This window comes from Phodopus roborovskii, unplaced genomic scaffold (genome assembly GCF_943737965.1).
Source record: "Phodopus roborovskii unplaced genomic scaffold, PHOROB, whole genome shotgun sequence".
Lineage (NCBI taxonomy): Eukaryota > Metazoa > Chordata > Mammalia > Rodentia > Cricetidae > Phodopus > Phodopus roborovskii.
Window position 1 is genome coordinate 6,976,917 of NW_026126418.1, and position 21,745 is coordinate 6,998,661.

Here is a 21,745-nt window from a genome sequence, read left to right on the forward strand (position 1 = left end):
ACTTTGAGTTTTTGTAAGACCTGCTTAAGGGAGAGCCGAGAAGGGCAAAGTGCCTCTTCTGGTTGATTTTGGGAGTAAAGCTTATTATTAGAAAACCTAATTCACTGGTTCTTTGTTGACATCCCATGGACTGCACTTTTAGCCATTCGGGTCTGGTTTGAGGCTGACACTTTGAAACTACTGGTTCTTGTCTATATATAAAACATTTGCCAAGATAAAATCAGTTTTATAGGTGTGCAGGAGAGTGCCCGAATTGGGGATTACTGTGGTGAAGTTTCTCACTTCCTTCCTGTTAGTATAGTGGGAAGGTCTGTACTTGGGTCATATGGCTTGGTGTTCTTTTGCTCTTCCCATTAGAAACTGTGGATAGCTGAGGAGAATCTCTGTGAGTGGTGGTATTTGGCAGGTTTTTATATCCCTTAGCATTTGATAGCAGTGAGTTGCAGCCACAGATGGGAGGGAGCAGCAGCATGTAGCACCCTCTAGGGTTGCAACTCTCTGGCTGGCTCTAATGAGTAGGGACATTTTCTCCACTTGTTGGTTCAGCTATTCTTGTATAGGCCTATGGTACCAGGATCCTTAGCTTTATAATTGTAGGCCCAGGGAGTTGGCATGCTCCAGCCATTGGCAGGGCCAGTTTTGTATCTCCAGGGCCAAGGGTATCTGAGAGCCTTGACCTTCCAGGCTCGAAAGCTCTCTAGAGCTCCTGCAGTGAGACTGAAAGTGTGTTTCTGGAGAGTGAATGTACTTCAGGCACTGCAGTCACCTGGGCTCATCATGTAGCTGCTGTGAATTTTCTCAAGGTGTCTGTAGAGGGTTGAGAACAGCCAGTAGAAGCATCAGTGCAATCTGCCTGGCTGTTTACCAGTCTGATGCTGAAGGCTGCCAGTGCAACATGGGACAACAGCTGTTAATTAGGGAGTCACATTGTCCCATCCCCAACATCTTGCTTGTTTACAGGGACATGATCAGGATTGCTTAGAACAAGAACCTAGAGAGTGTTGTAGTTCACTAATGCAAATAGTGATTTGTGACATTCTAGCATTGTTCAACAATGCTGAACACCAAGCAAGTGTATCAGGGAGGAATGGATCCCCTTCATCGACCCACAGTAAATCAACGTGGCTAGCAAACTTAATTTTTTTTTTTTACATAAACCTTTCCTATTATTTGTGAAATTGCTTTTAAAAAACATTTTTTCAAGTATGTTATTCAGTTACCAGGCTTATTTTTTTTTCTTTTAAAAAGTTGAATAAAAAGATCTCACTAGATAGCAAGAGGTCTTGTATTTGTGTATAAACAGTTACTGAGGCTGAACCAAGTCTCAGTGGACTTGAATGAGGTGGTTAAGACTGTCTCTTGTGTGAAATGGTGTGTGAATTGATAGCCAACAGTGGATCCAGTCTGAAGTGATCTATTCCAATTACCAGAATGCCACCAGTGTTTCCCAACTTTCATAATGTACAATCTGGGTCACTTGAAAGGAAGAAAGAAATTAAATACCGTGTGCCAAGGTGAATTTCAGTGTGTGGCCTAATTTGTGTTGCACTTCAGGAATGTAAGCAGAAGGAAAATATTTATATCAGATGGGAAATGTGACATTTTTAAATAGGCAAGTTGCTCGTATAATTTTGGCAGCTGGGAAGCTTACTGATTAGATTCTGTTGTTATTGTTTAAGCAACAGATTTGCCTGGGGCAACAAGGAAGCATGTTTTGTATTGCTTTTTTTCTACCATTGATTTTATTTGTTCACTGGTATTCACCTTCATAAATATTCTCCAAGATTCAAGAGCACAGTTCCTTTCTAGTGTTTGCCTTATTATTTTGACAGTCAAGGAGTGGAATTTAGAGTCAAGTTTTTGTTAGATTCAACACAATGCACAGATATGAGTAGTCTGAGTGTAACATTTACCACAAGGTTTGGTACCTTTTGTTCATTTGACATCAAGTTAGTGTTGTGGTATGCATTCAAATCCACTGGGAGAAATCAGAGACTTAGACTCAATTCAAATTTAGATTAAATGAATTTATTCTTTCTTTTAAAAGCCCTTTTTATTGATTCTTTGTGGATTTCACATCGTGCATCCAGATCCCATTCATCTCTCGGTCTCTTTGTATCTGCCCTCTGCCCTTGCAGTCCCCTCTCCCCCGAATAAAATAAAATAAAATAAAATTTAAAAGAAAAAAAAATCTCATCATGGAAGCTACAGTATGACACAGTGAGTCACACAGTAAACCCCTTATTCCATGCATCTTTACTTGTAAGTGTTCATTGCAATGAGTTATCGGTCTGGTTTGAGGCCTTTGGGTTTTGCTACACTATCAATGCTGGGCCCTCTTTGACATCCTGTTGTTGCCCCTTGCAGCTTTGAATCTGCAGAACCAGTCCTTTCATGTGCTCCAGCAATTCATAGATGAGGTGGATGTTGTGGGCCAACTGATGGCCCTGGTTCTGGGCCTGGCTGGTCAGCCCTCCAGTTCTCCCTCATACTCACCCCTAGGGCAAGCTCTCCAGCACCGGCCATAACCCCAGCTCACCCAATGGAGCAGGTAGCAAGGGGCAGGGCCAGTTCTGCTTTCACACCCTTGGGGTGGCTCTCTTACACCCACACCACCAAGGCAAGCACTACTGTGTTGCCCAGATGAGGTGCAGACCCACTCTACCTGGTGCTGCAGCTGGGGAGGGGCAGAACCAGCTCTCCTGCTCTTATGTCCTCAAGGCCAGCTCTCCTGCATGCCACAGGAGAGGGAGGCATCTTTCCCTTGTCTGAGCCACCACATGGCAGATGTGGGTTGCAAGGCCAGCTCATCTGTACCCCTGCTAACAGGGTCAGCTCTACTGTGCTGCCCAGGTGAGATGCAGTCCTGCTCTTCTGAGTGCTGCAGCTGCTGAGGGGCAGGGCCAGCTTTCCTGCTCTCACAGCCCTGAGGCCAGCTCTCCCGCCTAGCAGAAGGACTATAGCCTTATACAGTGGAGGTTAAGGGGGTATGGCTAAGGGAAGACATCAGAAAGGTATGTACTACAAATATCCATGGAATTCACAGATGGGCAAGAAAATAGTTTTACTTCCCCCAGTTGTCTTTTTCTTGCCTCTGTACAGTAATGAAAGACCATTTCATCGCTTTCCCATAGTGATAGCAGGTTTTACTGAAGCAAAGGCAGCTGTTAATGCCTCAAGCCCATTATCCTATTCTTTTCTCACCTGCAGGCCACTAGGATCTCCCAGGCATTCCAGAACGAAAGGTCAATGGCCCTTAAGGGGTGCCTGGTTCCATATTAAGTTTCTTTAGTGATCACAGGGGACCTATGTAAATTATTACTTAGGTCTGATCACTCTAATGACTGGAATAGAGTAGTTCATTTCTGGGCAGGAAAAAACACAGTGCTATTGGGTTAGAGCTGGCTGTCACATCCTTACAGTTAGCACCTTTACCTCTTTTGAATTTAACCTGGTGACTGCCCTGCCTTAGACAAGATGGCTCAAATTGCTCTACAACAAAATTACAATTTGGGATAGCTGCAGTCATTACATTGAGGTCATTAGAGTAGAAATACTGTTCATTTTTCTTTTGGTCTCTCTGTTTCTGTGCAACTGAATTAAGAGACTTTGTTTTGGAGGTCCAGTTCTCAAAATCACACTTGTGTAGACATGCATTTATTTATTTATTTATTTATTTATTTATTTATTTATTTATTTATTTTATTTAATATAACCAAGTCCATTTAAATGAAAACAAACATTTATAGACAATATTTGGGAATTTGGGTGTTCTTTCCAAACTACTTCCTGCTGGTAAGGGGCGCTGTCATGGGAGATTCTAAGAAGATGCAGAAATCCTGGCTATAGTCTGTAAGGCTGCTTTGTCCAGCTGTTTTGAATGTAGGATCACCTGGTACTCTGTTTCAGGCGGTCTGGCTTGATCAAACCACATTAGTCTGGAAGGAATCACATCTTTTCATTTTCTGTGGAAACAAAAATAGAAATCCTTTGCCCTAGTAACTTGTCCTTGAACATAAATTTTGGAGTCAAAGCATTTTTTTAATTTAATTTATTATTTTACATGTTGATTCCAGTTCCCTCTCCCTTCTCCCTCCCTCTCTCCTTCCCTCCCTCCCTCCCTCCCTCTCTCCCTCCCTCTCTTCCTTCCTTCCTCCCTCCTTCTCTCCCTTTTACCCTCTCTGCCCTCTCACATGCACCCTAACCACCCTCCCCTCCCATCCCCCCACTCCAATTCCATATGTAGGGGAATGCCATCCAGTTGGGGTCATGTAGATCTGACAGGTCATGTGAAGTAGGGACTAGGGCTTCTCTCCTGTCTCTAGATTAAGGCAGTTATCCCTCCATGGGGGATGTGTTCGCAAAGGTAGACATGCCTTTTACAGTGGGTGTATTTACACTGTAGTGCATTGTGTTGGGTGAGAATGGGCACTGACTCCTGCCAGACACCAATCCATGAATATAGCAGAATATCATTAGGCATCATTACAATGATTTTATTTTTCCTCCAGTCATGTTCGGTTCTACTCCAGGTCTCTGGACTATTCAGCCTCTGGGTTCTGGGGCTCCAGGTAGTGTCACGTGTGCTTCCTCTCATGGCATGGGTCTCAGGCTGGACCAGTCATTGCTTGGCCACTCCCACAATTTCTGTGCCACCTTTACCCAAGCACATCTTGTAGGCAGGACAGATTGTAGGTTGAGGGTTATGTGGCTGGTTGGTGTCCCAGTCCCCCCCACCAGAAGTATTTCCTGGTACAGGAGATGGTCAGTTCAGGCTATGAATCCCCTATTTCTAGGAGTCTTATCGAGGGTCATCTGTGTAGATTCCTGTGAGTTTCTGTTGCACTAAATTTCTACCTCACCCTGAAATGCTCCACCCCTCCATTTCCAGTCATCTCTTCCAGTACTCTCCTCTTCCCATCCCCATCCACCTCCAGTCCACCCAAAAAACCTATTCTATTTGCCTTTCCCAGGAAAATCCAAGTGTGCCTCCCCATCCCCCCCTTGTTGCATAGCTTCTCTGGGCCTGTGGGTTGTTGCATGATTCTCCTTTACTTTATGGCTGATATCTACTTTGAGTGAATACATACCATGTTTGTCTTTCTGGGTCTGGTTACCTCACACAGGATGATTTTTTAAATGGTTCCATCTGGCTTGCAAATTTCCTCTCTGGTTTTCTGGCTGGAGTGTCCAGTGGCTGAGTAAGAGGGTCTCCATCCAAGTTGGAGGCTGGATTTCTGATGGTCTGGATGGTCTGTGGTCCAATAGGGAGTTGCCACCCAACTCGGAGGCTGTAGGTCTGGCTATGTGTGGCTCCTGATCTGGCCAGGGGTCTTTCTGAGGTTCCTGATGCTAACCGGGCTTCTGGTGGGATAGGGGGTTTCAGCCAGAACTGTGAGTAGGGATATGATTATAAGGAGAGGAGGGGTGGTTGGGATGCAGTCTTACCTTGGATTCAGGGAGCTCGATTGCCCTGTGGTGGGTTAGGAGGCTTCTGCTGTAGGTGTGACCAGTGATTCTTACTCAACAAATATATAACAACTGCGGTTTTTTCCTGGAACGTATTAGAAGAGTAACACATCAGACTTTTGCTCTTTCGTGATTAATAGTTTATTGGAGGAACTTGGTATTAACCATAGAATCACACATATATCATTATAAATTGTTCTAGACCTCATAAGAACCCATGGCATGAGAACTAAAATCTGTCTGTGGAATCAGAGAGAGCTCTCTAACAGCATGTGACCTACTGGTAAGAAACCATTAACTAAATGAGGAGCCTGAAGTGAGGAGGAAAGGGAGACAGAGAGCATAGGAATGGTGTAAAGCTAGACTTTTTACAACCTTTTCCTCCAATGATTTCTTTTCATACAAGGAAATTTTATGCAGCCCTAGGTATATGAGCATAAAGAAGTTATGCAAGTCATAAAGAAGTTTATCTTAAAGCATATTTTTGGTATACATATAAGTTTACTATATATTAAAGATAAAAACAAATTTTCATATTAATGAGATGAATATGCTTGGATGGATTAAACATTTAAATCTTGGCTGAATATTTGATGCTGCAGTATATAGAACATCTTCATCGGTTTTCAGGGTAGATGAATATTTTGATTGTATAGTTGCCATAGCTATTTAGTACAAAGTGGCAGTATTATATTTAAGGCCATTTCAGAATTTGTTGGAAATTCTCTTCTAATCCTAAGCCAACGTTTTATTGGATTAAAAAAAAAAATGAAATGCAAACCTGCAATTCAAACAGTTGTTTTTAAAACCAACCATTGTAGCTTAATGTACTCTATGCAAAGAAAAACTTATTTCATGTTTACATGTTGAGGAATAATGCTAGAAAAAATGTAAATGTCTTTGTTTTCTGTAGTTAAGCCATTATGGTTCTATACGAACTGAAAACTGTGTACATGGAAGGAAAACTGCAGTTCATAACATGTAGTGGTATGTAGTCTGAGCTGAGGCGTTTTGGGAAGTGTTCATGAGGACTGTGGGGTTGACAGCGTGCATGGTATTGAGTGTACACACTGTGTGTTCAGACCAGTACTGCATGCTATAACCACAGGTGAGTGCTGGAAATACCTTGGGATTTGGCTTAACTTCTGGTCACTGCATCTTAAGAAACCTTTTCTCTTGCCAAACTTTTCACAACTACTACATTTGGTTATATGACTCCATATAGGATTGCAACCCACAGTTTAATGTGCTATGGCATAATTTACAGGAGCGTTAGGGGCTTGGAGAAGATGGCATCTTCCAATCAGCTTAAAGTATCATTCTTTGATGGCTTTGCTGCTTATTAAAAACTTAAAAACAAGAAAGGAGATTTTTTTTTTCTTTTTTGGCCTCACAATGCAATGGTACTCTATTCACACTACTCTAGTTTTTATATTTGCTAACTTATCCATCTATGAAGGTGTATTTAGGAAGCTATGTTAACCAGAGGAAAAACTTACTCCCCCATACTTATTAACTTATTATTGCATACAGAAATTTTCATCTTCTTCCTGAGAAGAGAATATAACAACAGGGAAGATAATTCTAGGTTTTTTTTTTTTTTTTTTTTTTTTTTTTTTTTCCCCTCAGAATCCATCCAAGGAAAGGAATAGTTTTCCTAATCAGATAGATTGGGGAAAGAATCTAGGTGTATGTGATTCATCCCCTCTCTTTCTGCTGTGGGGTTCATGCTGTTGGGAACCGTGTGTCTTGTTTTCTCTCAGTGTGCAGCTTTCTCATACATACTTTGTGTGAGCCCTGAGATTCCCTATTTTTAGCATTCTTCACTGTAAGGACACATCACAGCACTGAGGACATTTCAGCTTTATCTTCATAGCCCTGTTGCAGCTCTGTTTATGCTTTTTACTTTAAGAAATTTAAAAGATGTATTTAAAAATTATGTGCATGTGTATGGGTATTTATTTGTGTACCACATGTGTGTGTGTTGCCCATGAGGCTGGCAGAGAACATTGGATCCCCTGGAACTGGAGTTGCAGCTGATTGTGAGTCTCCGTGTGGGTGCTGGGGAATGAATTTCAGCCTCCTGGGAGAGCAACCAGTGCTCTTAACTGCTCTACTACCTCTTTAGTCTTCATGTTATATTTTTAAGCCCTTTAGTTTCCTGACTTCATAGCCTCTGCTTGCAAACCAATAAAAATGCTTTGAATTGAAAATAACTCCACTGTAATCCTTAGACTTATTTCTCAACTCTTTCCATTTTTTTTTGGGGGGGGTGGGAGGAGGATCTTAACTTCTTAAGATACAAACTGCCCTAGTAGTCCTCCAATGATTTCAAATAGTTGAGCTTTAGAATTTATCTGGCCTTTCTAGTTTTTCTCAGCGAGAGGTTGGAATGATACTAGCTAGAATAGTGGATGTAGTCTAAGAATCCTTGGGGAACCCTGAGGACCCCACATCACGTTTATTGATATTATCACTGAAGTTATAAAAGCAGTGATTGGAAGGGTACTGTAGTGTGAACCAAAGGTGTGGCACCAAACTATACCACAGCTATAATCTTCACTGTCACACATTGTAAAAACAAATTTCAATTGTAATTGAAAATGCCCCTAATATAGAATTGAAAACCATTACTTTTATTAAGCCTCTAAAATGATTTATTTTTGTATGTATGGTGATTTACCTGCATGTGTGTTTGGGTGTCACATGCATGCAGTGCCCATGGAGGCCTGAAGGGGGCATCAGATCCCCCAAGACTGGGGCCAGGGATGGTTGCAAGTGGCTTTGTGGGTGCTGGGAATCAAACACAGGTCCTTTGGAAAAACAGTCAATGTTCTTAACTGCTCAGTGATCTCTGAGGTCCCAGACCTGGATCATTCACTTTTAAGTGTTATTTATTAGTTTCTATGGTTGTAGCCTTTGAGTTGTTCATAGGTGACTAGACACTGATAGACAATGGCATTCATTGTTTCTAAATATTAGAAATCCTTAACATGTTCTCGAGAAAGGAGAATTAAACAGTGTCAACTTTTGTTTGTCAGTCAGCCATAAGATTTACTTTGGGAAACTGCCCCAACTCTACAATGTATCCAGCTACCAAGGGCATTCAAAATGTAAATGTAAGAGGCCTTTCAGTTGTTTTTGAGACAATAAGATCTGATAGACTGTTAAAAGGCCACTTCAGATAATCCATTCCTCATCATCAGTGAATATTATGCCCCCAACCTCTGGGGGGAGATACACACACACACACACACACACACACACACACACACACACACACACACATTTTTCCGCCTGCCACCGCTGGTCTTGTCCCGCAGCCACACCAGCCCCAAATAACATGCTGAGACTCTGTGGGATGGCTGAAAGATGGGAGTAATTCTCTTTCCTAGTAGATACCCTACTGGGCTCTTTCTGTGAGTATTGCTTTGCCTTTTATAGCTCTGTAATGCTTAGATCAGAACAATTCAATTTTGTTTTTGGTTTTCTCATTTTGATTTTGTATGTGGAAAATGTATCCCTACAACATTCTTCAGTGTTTGAGGGGATGGCCTGTGCTTGTCTTACATCACACATAGTGTCTAACTGGCTGTTGGTATACAGCTCTTGATAGTTACTGCTCAGTTTAACTTTGTAATACAGAAAATTAATGCCCTGCTTCCAAGTCCTGGGTTGAACATTCACCATGTGTAAGGTACTGTGTTAGCTTCTGACAGTATGCATTCCTGAATTTTATCTTTACCTCAGAGACGCTAAAGATGTGGAATCTTTTGGCTTTGAAATAATTGTTCCCACAGCAGTAGAATGGTTATAAAAGAAACCATTATTATTTTTTTTTTGTAGTTGAAAATCTTGCTTTTGATGAGAACTGATTAAGGCTGTAAGTTTCAGTAAAGGTCCTGGACACTTGTCCTGCTTGCCATACCTTTTGTCAAACAGAACCATGGTCTTAAACACAGGTCTGGAGAGTAGAATTGATTCTGACTTCACATTGGACCTAGTGTTTGTACCAACACCCAACTGATTGGATAGATGTTAGTCATCACATTAAGAGGCCTAAGCCTTTTCTTTAGTGCTTGTTGGCAGGTCCTCACCAGCCTTGGACATACCCAAGGCTCTTACGTGAGGGAGCTCAGTGCAGGAGTTTGGCTTTGAGCTCATATCTGATACATTAGGAGACCAGTTTCTCTTCCAGTGTGAATGAGTTTAAGCACATTTCTTTCTGGGTATCAGATATTTACAAAATGTACTTAGTGCTGCCTGTTATGCTTCGGAGCTACAGGTGACACTCCTTGTCTTGAAGCAAAATTAAATATGTAAAAAAAATGCTTGTTGAAAAAAAATGCATAATGTGACATTGGTTGAGGATCCTGACTCTGGAAGCAGACTGCCCAACTCTGCCTTTCTAGCTGTGGAATCCTGGTCTCTCTCAGTGTGGAGAGCTCATTGCTTACAACACAGGACAGTAAGAGCTGCTGGGAGGATTAGCTGTATTGGTCCTTATAAAATACTGGATATAAGTGTCAGTTGTTATTATTGCTTTTATTATGCCAGTTATGAGATGATGTTCTAAAATTCTAGTTATCGAGCTCCATAAACTACCTTCTTCATGATCTCCCCACCAGTCCTCAGTTTCCAGATGACCTGATTATGTTCTGTTTCTTCGCAATGAAAAACCACAGTGATTCATTTTTGTGAGTGAGGTGTCTATGGGGATGAAGGGTGTCTGTCAGAATAGTCTCAGCTTTTGAATATCAGCACAGTTATCTTCTTGTGTATGCTGCCATTGCCATTAGCCCAGCTATGCTTGTTGCTAATTAATCACTTCCATTGAGAACTTAATGAGTGGCTTAATTAGGATCATCTTTAAGGAGCAGGCAGTAGCTTCTCATGCCAGTCCCAGGTTTTTGACTAGCTCTCACTAGTTCCTCTGGTATTCTGGAAGTTAGCCCAAGGAGGGAAGGTCTTATGCTGCTGTGTGTCTGTTTTGTCACCTAAGGAAGGTTGCAGAAGTTCAGTGGCATCTGTGATACCACTGTGATACATGGCGTGTCACATGTCACATGTGGAAACAAGCCACCATAACCACTTAAAATAAATCCACAGGGAAACTAAACTAAGATTGGTTATTGAATTCTTGTGATTGTGCTAAACAAGCAGGAAACATGTTGTTTGCAAGTGTTGAAAACGAGCTCGTGCATTCTTCATATGACAGAGTATTTCATTTTTCTGCTGAAAGTTGAAGTACTTTCCTTCTGGCATCCTCATTTTGTATATATTTCATATATATATATATATATGAAATATATCTATGAAATATTGCTGTTTTGTTACAGAGTGAAATCTGCACTCCATTTTCTTTCTCTTCACCCCCTCAGGAAAATGAGGCTGAAAGAGCCTTCCTGCCTTCTTTTCCTGTAGTAGTAAAAAGGGAGTTAGGATGGGAGGATTGTCACGTCACTCTCTACACCTTCCTCCCACCTTCCAGATGGGCTGGAACCCCACACATAGTAAAAATTGACACCCAGGCAGCTTCTCTTTTATAGAGTGGAGAATCCTTTGACTCAGCTTCACAGATGAGGACCAGGACCATGTCAAGGGTCAGCTTTCCCAGAGCATATCTGCCTGTTTTGATCATCACAGGCTCTTAGGTGACTTGGGGATATGGTGAACTTCCCAAGAGGATCAGCTGAGATATTTTGTACCCAACAGATTGGCTGCTACTTCCAGGTGAAGTGGAACAGGGTGTAATGGCCAGTGTTCCTGCTTATGTTCCTTCTGCGGACCTGCCTCCCTCTTCTGAAGTGAAGTCAAAGCCCACCGTGGGAAGAGCTTTGAAGCCAACGGAAGAGGTAGTCCCAGGGGAATTCTGTTGTGACAATACTTGGGTTTTGTCCTTTCAGGGAGCCCCTGTACCTGCATGCTTTTGTGTTTTTCCTCCATTTGGGATATATTGAAGTTCAAATTATTTAGTTGGTCTCCCTCACTTCTGTCTGTTCCTGATGTACACAGAACAATGGTGTTTGCATATAGTGACATGTTTACCTCTGTAGCTCTGTGTAGGGTCTGCTTAGGACATCAAAGAGCAGTTTCCTTCTGTCCTTCCATCTGACCTGGCCATGGGTTATCATTTCTGAGGTCCTGTGAACTTTTTTTATTAAGTAAAGGAAGGACAGGATGTAAACAGAATCTCAGTCTCAAATCCATTCCTGAAAGGAGGTTAAAGTTCATTTCTTGAATTTAAAAATTTGTTGAGGGTTCCTGCAGTGAAGGGGCCAGTTCCTTCAAGTCACCAGAGATCAAAGGCTCTGACTTGACTCACTCTACTGACAACTACTGAGCAATTGCTCATACCTTGGTATATGGAAGGCTGGAAAATGCTGTCTAAGCATAGTTTTCACAAGAGGGGAGAACAGAATCTCTGTTGTAGCTTATTCTCCCTAAAGTCTTACTTGAGAGCTGTTTTTGCTATCATCTTATAGCTCTTTTACCAACATTAACAAACTCACTGCACTATGGTGCTGGGAAGTAACCGCTTACTTGGCAAGGGAGTCGCCAAGGGCTCTTTATTAGTTCTTTCTGGCAAAGTCCCTAGGGTCCCTCTTAGGTTTCCTTAACCATTCAGGCACTCTTTTAAATGTACATTCTGTTATGGAATCAGTCATTCAATCAGAGACGAGAGATGTATTTCTGTCTTAAATGGTCTTTTTCTTATGGTACTTTTGTCTACCACACTGAAAAATACACCCAGGATGCTTGCAGGCTTGTATTGAACTCCCAAATTGGTTACCAGACAAATAAGTTAGGACAGCTACTTTCCAATATGCTTTTGAATTATAGATTATATTCTCTGAGCTGTAAGAAGCTAAAATCACATGGCTTCTCTTCGCAGGAATCCATTCCATTTTAAGGCTTGTTTATATTCTTGGCTACTTGTGACCATACAGGTTACTGGGCACGGCACCTAGTACCCTAAGAAATGCAATTACTTTTAAGTCAGTAATAGAATATATGTTTTTTGGGACAGTAATCGAAATTATTATAAATTAGTTTCAGTTAGCGATTAAAGAGCCTATTCTGGGATCTATCCCATAGCCACTGAAACTCAAATTACAACTGTAAGTATTAGACCTAGGGCCTTGCACATAATAGACAAGAATTAATTTCCCACATTTAAAAAATTAATTTTGAAACTCTCAGGAAATGTATTTTCATTATATTCACCCCCAATTCCTTCTTCTCCTAGATACGCCCTTACCTCCCTAACTGCCCCCCCTCCCAGTGTCACATACATTCTTTTATTGAACAGTATCTCTACTATGTAACTTGTGCTGCGCTTGAACTTGTTATGTCACCCAGGCTGGTAGTTTTCTTGCCTCAACCTCCTGAATACCAGGATAATAGGCGAGTACCACCAAGGCCAATTGATGGCTGATTTTTTTTCTATGTAAATGTCCTAATAGAAAATGTGATCGTTTGAAAATGTTGGCATCAGATTACTTTTATGTTGTCAAACCCAAGAGCTATCTGTGACTAATTTTTGCTGCCTTTGGGCTCCCCAGGCTGATGTTTTGTGTGTAAACTTCGTTACTTTTTTTGCTTTGTTTGTAATCAAGTCTCACTAGGCAGCACAGGTCAGCCTCGTTGTTTACTTTCCTGCTAGTAAGAGTGAATATTACAGGTGTGGGCCACCACACCCAGTTGGGAGTTTTAGGTGCAATCAGTGTTTGTTGGAGAATCATTTTAGAAATGTCTGAAATCACAATACTGAACAAATTCTGCCTTATTTTAATAGCTCAAATCTTATTTTGTACCACCTAAATCATTAGAAGTATGTACTTATCCGTTTCCCACAAGTGTCCTGCGAGAGGCCACCCAGGAACCTTTGGGGCTAGAGCAGTGGCTGCTTTCAGTGACTCCAGTCTGAAGGTGGAAATGTGTTCTGTGAGTCCTGCTCCCTCATAATTGCCCTTTCAGAACCTACAACCTCTCTGATGTGGATCGGGCCTGTTTGATTTTTTACTTCTCATTTTATTACTAGCTTATATATGTGCACTTTCCCTTTAGAGTGAGAGACATTGTTTTGACACCTCCAGCTTGTTATTTGCCAATAAATTCTTGCCTCGATGCCTGTATTTTCATGAGTTTTGGAGGTTTTGAACTGCTTCTTAGAGCAAGATGAGTTCATAATAGTGAGAGGGAAATTGTGGTTGCCTGAAGAGACAACCATGGAAGAGATCAGTAGAGAAACCTGAGGTCCCGTCTTCCTCCAAACATTTCCCTACCAAGCTAGTTTATTTACCACATCACTCTGTGTTCTAGCCTGTAGCTAAATGCTACCATCATTGATTTGAGCATTAGTTTTGTGTTCCTTAATTTGCCCGTGTGGTATTATGAATGAAAATGCCTTCTCCTTTAGCAGTGTCTCTGTAAGAATCAGTCACATGAGCAATTTTAAGGAACTCAAAGTTTCTAATAGTACACAAATTCTACTCCCATGTTGGTCACAAAATTTTTTCAATTAGACTGAAATTAGATACCTGAAATCCATACATTTCTCTCAGCTCCTTAGGCAAAAATATCAAGTTAATAACTTAATTCACACTTGTTTTTTATTTAGCAGCAGGGGATTTGGTGCTGTATAGCAACGATTCTTCTCTAAAATAAACCAGAATTTCAATTTGTACATGAAATCTTGGAGCTGTAGAGCTTAAGATGCTGAAATAAACCTACCTTGAAAGAAGAGAGCTTCCAGGCTTCTATAGCAGTCAACAGCCGGGTCGTGGAGCAGACATGCAGTCTCACTGTGTTTGAAGGGGCATGGTGATGCTTTCTGAATGGTGTGGCACATCCCATTTCACAAGGAATTGCATATCTGTGTCTTGTCACCTCTGATGTCTCTATGAGCTTATGTTATTGCAACATAAAATATCAGATTGAGCTCAGAACCAAACATAACTGTGCAACAGATATTTACTTAGTAAGCAAATAAACACATTCTTCCCACTAACTGGGAGTGACATGGTTGAGGTCTGTCATGGTCCGGATATGATCTGTCCCCTACAGGCTCATTCATGCCTTTGTCTACATTGTCCCCAGCTGCTATTTTGGGGGAATTATGAAACAATCATGAGCCTATGGGGCCAGGAAGGAAATGTCCTGGTGTGAATGTGAAATGCACTATGTGGATTAATGTCTGAACATTTACTCTCCAGCTAGTGACACTGTTTTGGGAGGTTGTGGAGCCTTTAGAAGGTGAGAGGATGTGGTCACTGGAGATGGGCCTCAAGGTTTTTTAGCCTGGCCTGTATCCTGGTCTTTCTATGCATCCTGGTCCACATAGATGTGAAGAATCAGCTGTCACAGTCACCTACCACTCTGGAACTACCTGCTGCCAATGCCTTCTCTACCATGAAAGGCTGTACACACCAAAGTTTGAGTCAAATAAAATTCTCCCCCCTTTTGTTGTTGTTGTTGTTGTTTGTTTGTTTTGTTTTGGTGAGGTATTCCCTCACAATGACCTGAAATGTAAATATGAAATTATCACTATCCTTAGTTTCCTTTGTTATTCAGTTTCAGTATTTAAGTCCTGTTTTAAGAAAATTATATGCCAATAGCTGCTATTAGTAACTCTTAGTTTCTAAAGGACAATGTTATATCTTTTAGTATATATTTATTTTTAAGAGTTCATTATAAGTGATTAGTTCTTGTATTAGCAAGTTTATTAGCTTTCAGAAAACTATTCTTTGCTGTTGTTTTTGTTAATTCAAAATATCTCTAGAAAATTATGCAGCACAATGAAAATTCAACTATATGGGGGAAAATACCTTAAGGAAAAATACCTTTTTTTTCCTTTTTTTAATTTTTTTGGCTACCATAAATGCCCTTCTCAGATAATGAGATCAACAATTAACTTATCCACCAACATGGAGCCCTCATCTAGTACCTGTTGGAAACAGAAGCAAATACCCATAACTAAACACTGAGTCGAACTAGGATCCAGATGCAGAGGGAGAGGACAAGATCAGGTTGCAGAAACACATAGAGACAGCTGACCTGAACAAGGAGGAGCTAACGGCCCCCAGACTGATAGCTGGGAATCCAGCATGGGACTGACTCAGACCCCCCTGAATATGGGTCTCAGCTAGAAGGCCTGAGCAGTCTAAGGGTCCTCAGACAGTTGAACCAGGATCCCCCATGGAGGGATACTGCCTTAACCTAGAGACAGGAGAGAAGTCCTAGTCCCTACTTCAAATGACTTGACATATTTACATGACCCCACCTGGATGGCATTGCCCTACATGTGGAATTGGGGTGGGGGATGGGAGGGGAGGGTGGTCAGGGTGCATGTGAGGGGGGAGAGAAGGTAAGAGGGAGGCAGGGAGGGAGAAGGAACTGGGATCGACATGTAAAATAAAAAATAAATTAAAAAAAAGGAAAAACACCTTTTTTTCCATTTAAGAGAGAATTTCTTCATCTGTAGTACCATAATATTACATGTTCCAGCCACAACATGGATTGGAATCCCAGGGAAATGGGGATGAAAGGAGGTATTGGATGGGGCTGTCTCTAAAGAACAAACTTGGCCATAGGAGTTAGAGCAGATGCCCCGAGATATCCATACTGTGAGCCACTAAGACAAGATGGTGGATAATGAGGAGAGGTGACATGGAGCTGGGGATATGTTCCTTGGGGTGACAATCCTTGACTGGGGACAGTGAAATTTGTGAGCATCACACTCTGCCTTCTGCAGTTACCCTAGTGAAGATCATGCCACATGTCAGTGATATCACTTGTTTACTGTCTTCTGGGTCAGGAAATCCTGTGGACCGAGGTTTTGCTGTACTTGTGTTCTGCACCTAATGCTTGATAAATGTTTAATGAGTAAATAAGTAAAGGGTGGGGGAGATGGAAAGACATGTACCAGGAAGTAGGAAGGGCCTGGTATGTATCAAAGGGATTTTCATAGCTGAGAGACTTGTTTAATTTAAGGCAATAAATAGCCCAGCCTCCCTGGGAGGTGGATGAAGTCCAAGTGTTTGCATGTGGCGAGAATGGGTGGGGTCAGAAGATCTGAGTGGGATTCTGAATCCTAGTGTGGGACATGAGATACCTGCAGCTCAAAAGACATGTGCTCTCTTGTTTTTAGATGAGGGCATAAAGAGCTTCAGAAATCCTCCCAGACCTAAAACATTCATAGAGACAACGTTTCCTCCACATCTTGGCCAGGTTCAGTAAGAAAACAGCTGTCTACATAGTTAGGCAGGATGGACTTGGCCTGGTCTGCAGGTTTCAGTACTTGTACACAGAGTTGGAGGTAGCTTGGATATTTGGATTCTGGACATGACCATCAAGTGTCATTGAGTGAGTGTTTTTCTTTTTCATTGGAGCTAGTCTTACCAATGAGTGCTCTTCTGTTACTTTGTGGCGAAGATAAATTTAATTGAGAAAGTGATCATGGCACATCAGTCACTTTCTTCTGCAGGTTAATTTGCTCTGTGTATGCAGCTGCTCTTTGGAAAACAGTCATGACCTTGAACATGGCCTTGAGTCATTTTCAATGGTGGTCCTGGGAACTGAGCAGATTATTCAGAAAAGGACTCTTTGGGCGTGTCTCCCAAAGAACCAGTGTTTTTGAACAAATGCGGCTTTATTTGAAGCATATTGTCCTGGGTTCAAATGTGGCTTCTCTTCTTTACTAGCATTGGGCAAGTTATGAAGCCTTTCAAAGCTTTATGACTGGGAGGCAATAGGAAGGGACTTATAGCCAGCCCATGCTTGGTGAGTATGGCTCTAACATGCTTTCCCCTTCTCCCCCATCCCCCTTGCCTTGCTAAAAACCATTAGATTGTATTCCTAAAGCTAGCCACCAAGGTCTGTTCTTGTTTTTGGCTACTTCCTCTTCCTGAGGCTGACAACCAAGGTCTAGCTGTCAAAGTATTCAAGTGCAGCAATCAAAAGGCCTCTTCACTTAGCTCACCTAATTAACATGCCCAATTAAAATTAAGCACCTTATCCTAATGTGGGGTTTCCCCCTTTACCCCTTTAAACCACCATTAACTGTGCCATGTCTGTCTCCTCTCTATTCAGAGGTAGTCCCTGTCCTCCTTCAGGACAAATACCCCTTCCCCCCTCTTCCTTGTTCTCTTCCCCTTCTTCCTCATCCTCTGCTTCCCCTCTTTGTCTCTTATTTCCTGCACTTTGTCCCTCTGGGGCAGATAAATCTCCTTTATGTTGAGAACTTGGTCCTGGGGTATCCTGAGCTGATACTGATCTCTTTCAGTGGGCACTGGCAGGGCTGATGATACCCATGTGACTCCTAATACTAGGGCAGGCCCATGATGGGAGATTGTTCAGTGGCAGCTCTTGACTTTTCTCCCCAGGAAAACACATAGGAGAGGACCAGGCCTCTGGAAATTGCAGCAGCTGATTTTATTACCACAGGGCAATGAGTGGCTGGGAGTCTGCTATTAGCACTGCACACCTGACTCCCTAATAGGACTCTCTGAACAGATAGGCATTTCTGGATAGTCTTTGTCTCCGTGGTAGCAGTGCAGAGCCTCCAAGCAGTGTGTTCCATTTTCTCACACTCTGCAGAAGTTACTGGGGGAGATCATCTTCCATGCAAGAACATTTAAAGTTGACATTAGCTAGCTTCAGGGCATTTCTTCATTTTTGCATAAGCCATAGTTTTCAATTATTTCTGCACCACTATACATACAGGATCTATGAGGTGCTGCGTGAGTTCATTGTATCTCATACCATTGGCTTAGGGTGGCATTTTTCAGGGGGTGAATTAATAAGATTTAAGGCATTCTTTTCTGTTTACTGGAACATGTACTCTTTTAAAAAACAAACAAACAAACAAACTCTTTTCCCAGCATGGGGACCAAGCCTAGGCCCTCCTGCCTGCCAGGCAAGCACTCAGCCCCGGGGGAAATGTGCTTTGAATGGTGCGTCCTTTAGAAAGGCTTTAAAACTCACACATTTGTATTAACATGTACAAAACCATTACCTTTCTTTGCAGATAGTCTGCAATATGTAAAAAGGGAGAAAGGGGATGCTGGACTTTTAAATCTGATCATATGTGATTTTGGATAGGGCGTTTCAAATTTCATTTTTATATATCACTCCATTAACAGATACTTTTTAGCAAATGATGAAAGGGTTTGTCAAGGCCTTGGGTGTATTTCCTGTTGTTTAATGGAGCTTCTGGCTTTTCCATATGCCTCCATCTCTGACATAGCAGAGTGGAAAAGAATGAATGTGTGCAAAGCAGACCTGGTTCTTTCCTCGGGGGCAGAATTAGTTAATGATACTTATTCAGATACAGCATGATACAAATAGGGCATATTAAGAGGCTTAAATTAGGTCAAATTGAATAATTGAATTTATTTCATTACTTAAAAACAGCTTAATCAGCCAAGAGTGCCAAAAGTCTAAAAAAAGTTTCATTAAATATTAATAGGCTGCTTATGTTTTCAACTTCATCTTCACTTCAGTGACTGTGTTTCTTTCTTCCTTTGGTACCTTTTATAGATATTTGGAGATGAAGTGCAACCCTTCTTTCTCGACGAAGAATTTGATTATGACAATGTGACTCTCACTCCCAAGTTCACTGCTGTAGAGATAGCGACCATCCGAGAGCTGGCCAAGCAAAAGAGAATGGATACCAATAGAGACTTTTGTGAAGCTCATGATTGAGTTATAGATGTCTTTGTGTTTAGTTTTATTTTTTCCATACTCAACCGACATTAGAATAAAGCATACACCAGCTGATTCCCTCTGTGGAAATTTATACATCTACATTCATTTGTCACTGTTGTTTATTACCAGGACACAGAGTGTCTAAGACTGAAGATATCAGAATTCTCTTCTGTCCCATTGCTGTGTCCTGTGGCTGGGGGAAGAGGAGAGAGGAAAATGGGGGCAGGAAATAAGGGCTGCTGAATCTGCATTTGATGAGGGCATGTACAAGGGCATGTGTGTGTTTTACTGAAGACTGGGAATATGAGCCCATCTTAGAGGTGAAGGGCAATCACATGTTCCAAATGTAGTATAATTAATAAAATCACTTATATATGCAGATCTTTGGTCCCATGTTTCCAGAGATGGTGATATCTGTCTGTGTGGTTGTTGAGAGATAGAGCCTCACCAAAAAGGAAGGCACTGAAGAACTGATTTTAATTGCCATTCATGAAATTCTAGGATTAAAAATTGTACCACTAATCCAAGTATGATGGCCACGAAGTGCAGTGAGCGATCTCTGTCTTCAGAAGTTTAGGAAAAGTAGAATAACTAGAGTGGGAAATGATGTCATGGGGGCTGGTGAAAGGGCTCTATAAAGGTACTTGCTGGGCAAGCTTGATGACCTTAGTTCAGTCCCTGGAACCATGGGAAGGTGGAAGGAGAGGAATTACCCCATAAAGCTGTCCCCTGACTTCCACATGGGTGTCAGGGAATGCACACCCATACATACCCTTCCCCCACTAATGAGAAATTGAAATTTAAAAAGGTATTATGGAGTAGTAGTTATGCAGACTACTCATAAGATCCCAAGGGCAATGAGTAGAGAGGGATGAAGAAGAGGGAATGAGGTGGGTAATATGTATGGAATATTGTTGTTTATGGCAGAAATCAGTAACAAATGGACTTGGCATTCTTTTCTCTTTTAAGTAGACTTTACATTTTAGCATAGTCTTAGGAAGTATAGAGTTGCCATACATTCCCTTTCTCTGCTCCCCATGGTTAACACCACACAGCATGGAGTAGGGAGTACGTTTGTTGCTGCTTCATTTGGTTCTTTGCTGTTGTGCTTTTTCTTCTCCTGTGGTAAGAATACTTCACATGAAAGCCAGCATCTTAAATGCTTGGCCACACAGTTCAGTGTTACAGACCATACACAATATGGTTTGTGGCACAGCTCTAGGACTTACCCACATGCTACTAAAACCACACTCACTTCTCTCCATGGCGTCTGAAATTGGCCAGTTTCTGCTTCTGAATTTGACTATTAGAAACACCCTGTGGAAGTGGAGATGCAAGTCTTCCCTTTAGTGACTCACTTATGTAACGTTAATTATAATATTCTCCAGGTTCATTCACATGGTCATATATGGCAGGATTTGTTCTTTTTAAAGGCTGAATACTATCACATTATGTACATATACCACTCTACTAGTCAGTCTGAACATTTAGGTTGTTACTATACTTGGTTCTTGGGAGTCATGCTGCAGTTGTGCTTGTATATGTATGAGGAGTTGTGTATGTATATATTCATAAAAATTCCGTTTATAGTCTGTACAAAAGATTTCTCTCAATTTCATCTTGCAGAAGATTCAAATGATTTGCATATTTATTTTTATTGACTCAACAAACTTTCACCATTTATGACTCAAGCCTTATTTACACGAGGCAGTGAGAAAGATCTAAGCAACTTAGACAGAGCCCTTTTAGTGAGGAAGAGAGATAAATGCACAGATAAGTTTGGCAGAGCTGCAGTGCGCAGTGTAACAGTCACTAGCTGCATCCTAGTGTGTGGAAAAGAGATGCAGCTGCTGTGACCAAGGAGTCGACTTTTATCACTTGATTTTTATTTTGGTATAAAACCAAGAACATATTTAAGTCACTTATCAGAAAGCTTTCAAGTAAATTTAGAACAGCTTTGGAACATGAATCTACTTTTCCAACTGTACATTTTGTAAATTGAAATGTTGGACCAATGATTATGTAGCTGCATGTATGTACTAGTAATTATTTTTGATGACAATATAGTATCTTAATTTAAAATATGCTCTGCATGGAAGATACACATTGGAGTTTGATGAGTTATTGGCTAAATATTACATCATTTTTACATTATGTGAGTGACTTGGATCGCTTGGCTAAATGAAATATATTATTCAAATTCATCATATTCTTTTTTACTTTTTAAATGAGTCTATCAGGAAGCATAAAATTCTATGCATCACACATGTTTTTATTCTATGATACAACCTCATATGGTGATCTGTGTATCATGTTGTACCAAGGGCTACTGGAGCAAAGCAAGTTGAAGGTATTTATTAAGGTATAATTGAAGGTATTAATTAACTAATTAATTTTGCTGAGATCCATACTTAACAATAATTTAAGGTTTATTTTGGTTCACAGTTTAGAGAAATGCATCCTGTTATGGTGTGGAAGGCATGATAGCAGGGGTGGCCTATTCTATGATGCCAACCAGGAAGCAGAGAAGGGGACGTCAGTGGTCAGCTGGCTTCCCCTTCTTACT

At 41.2% G+C, this 21,745-nt stretch overlaps 1 protein-coding gene across 1 annotated transcript in view; it reads left to right on the forward strand.

Annotated features, from left to right (window-relative positions):
- Window positions 1-19,251, forward strand: part of Iftap (intraflagellar transport associated protein) — a 70,101-nt gene extending 50,850 nt beyond the window's left edge. The window contains exons 6-7 of the mRNA XM_051184110.1: window positions 11,185-11,324; window positions 19,012-19,251. Of these exons, the coding sequence (XP_051040067.1) occupies window positions 11,185-11,324; window positions 19,012-19,176 (305 nt within the window). The 3' untranslated portion in view covers window positions 19,177-19,251. The remainder of the gene's footprint in view (window positions 1-11,184; window positions 11,325-19,011) is intronic.
- The last annotated feature ends 2,494 nt before the right edge of the window (window positions 19,252-21,745 follow it).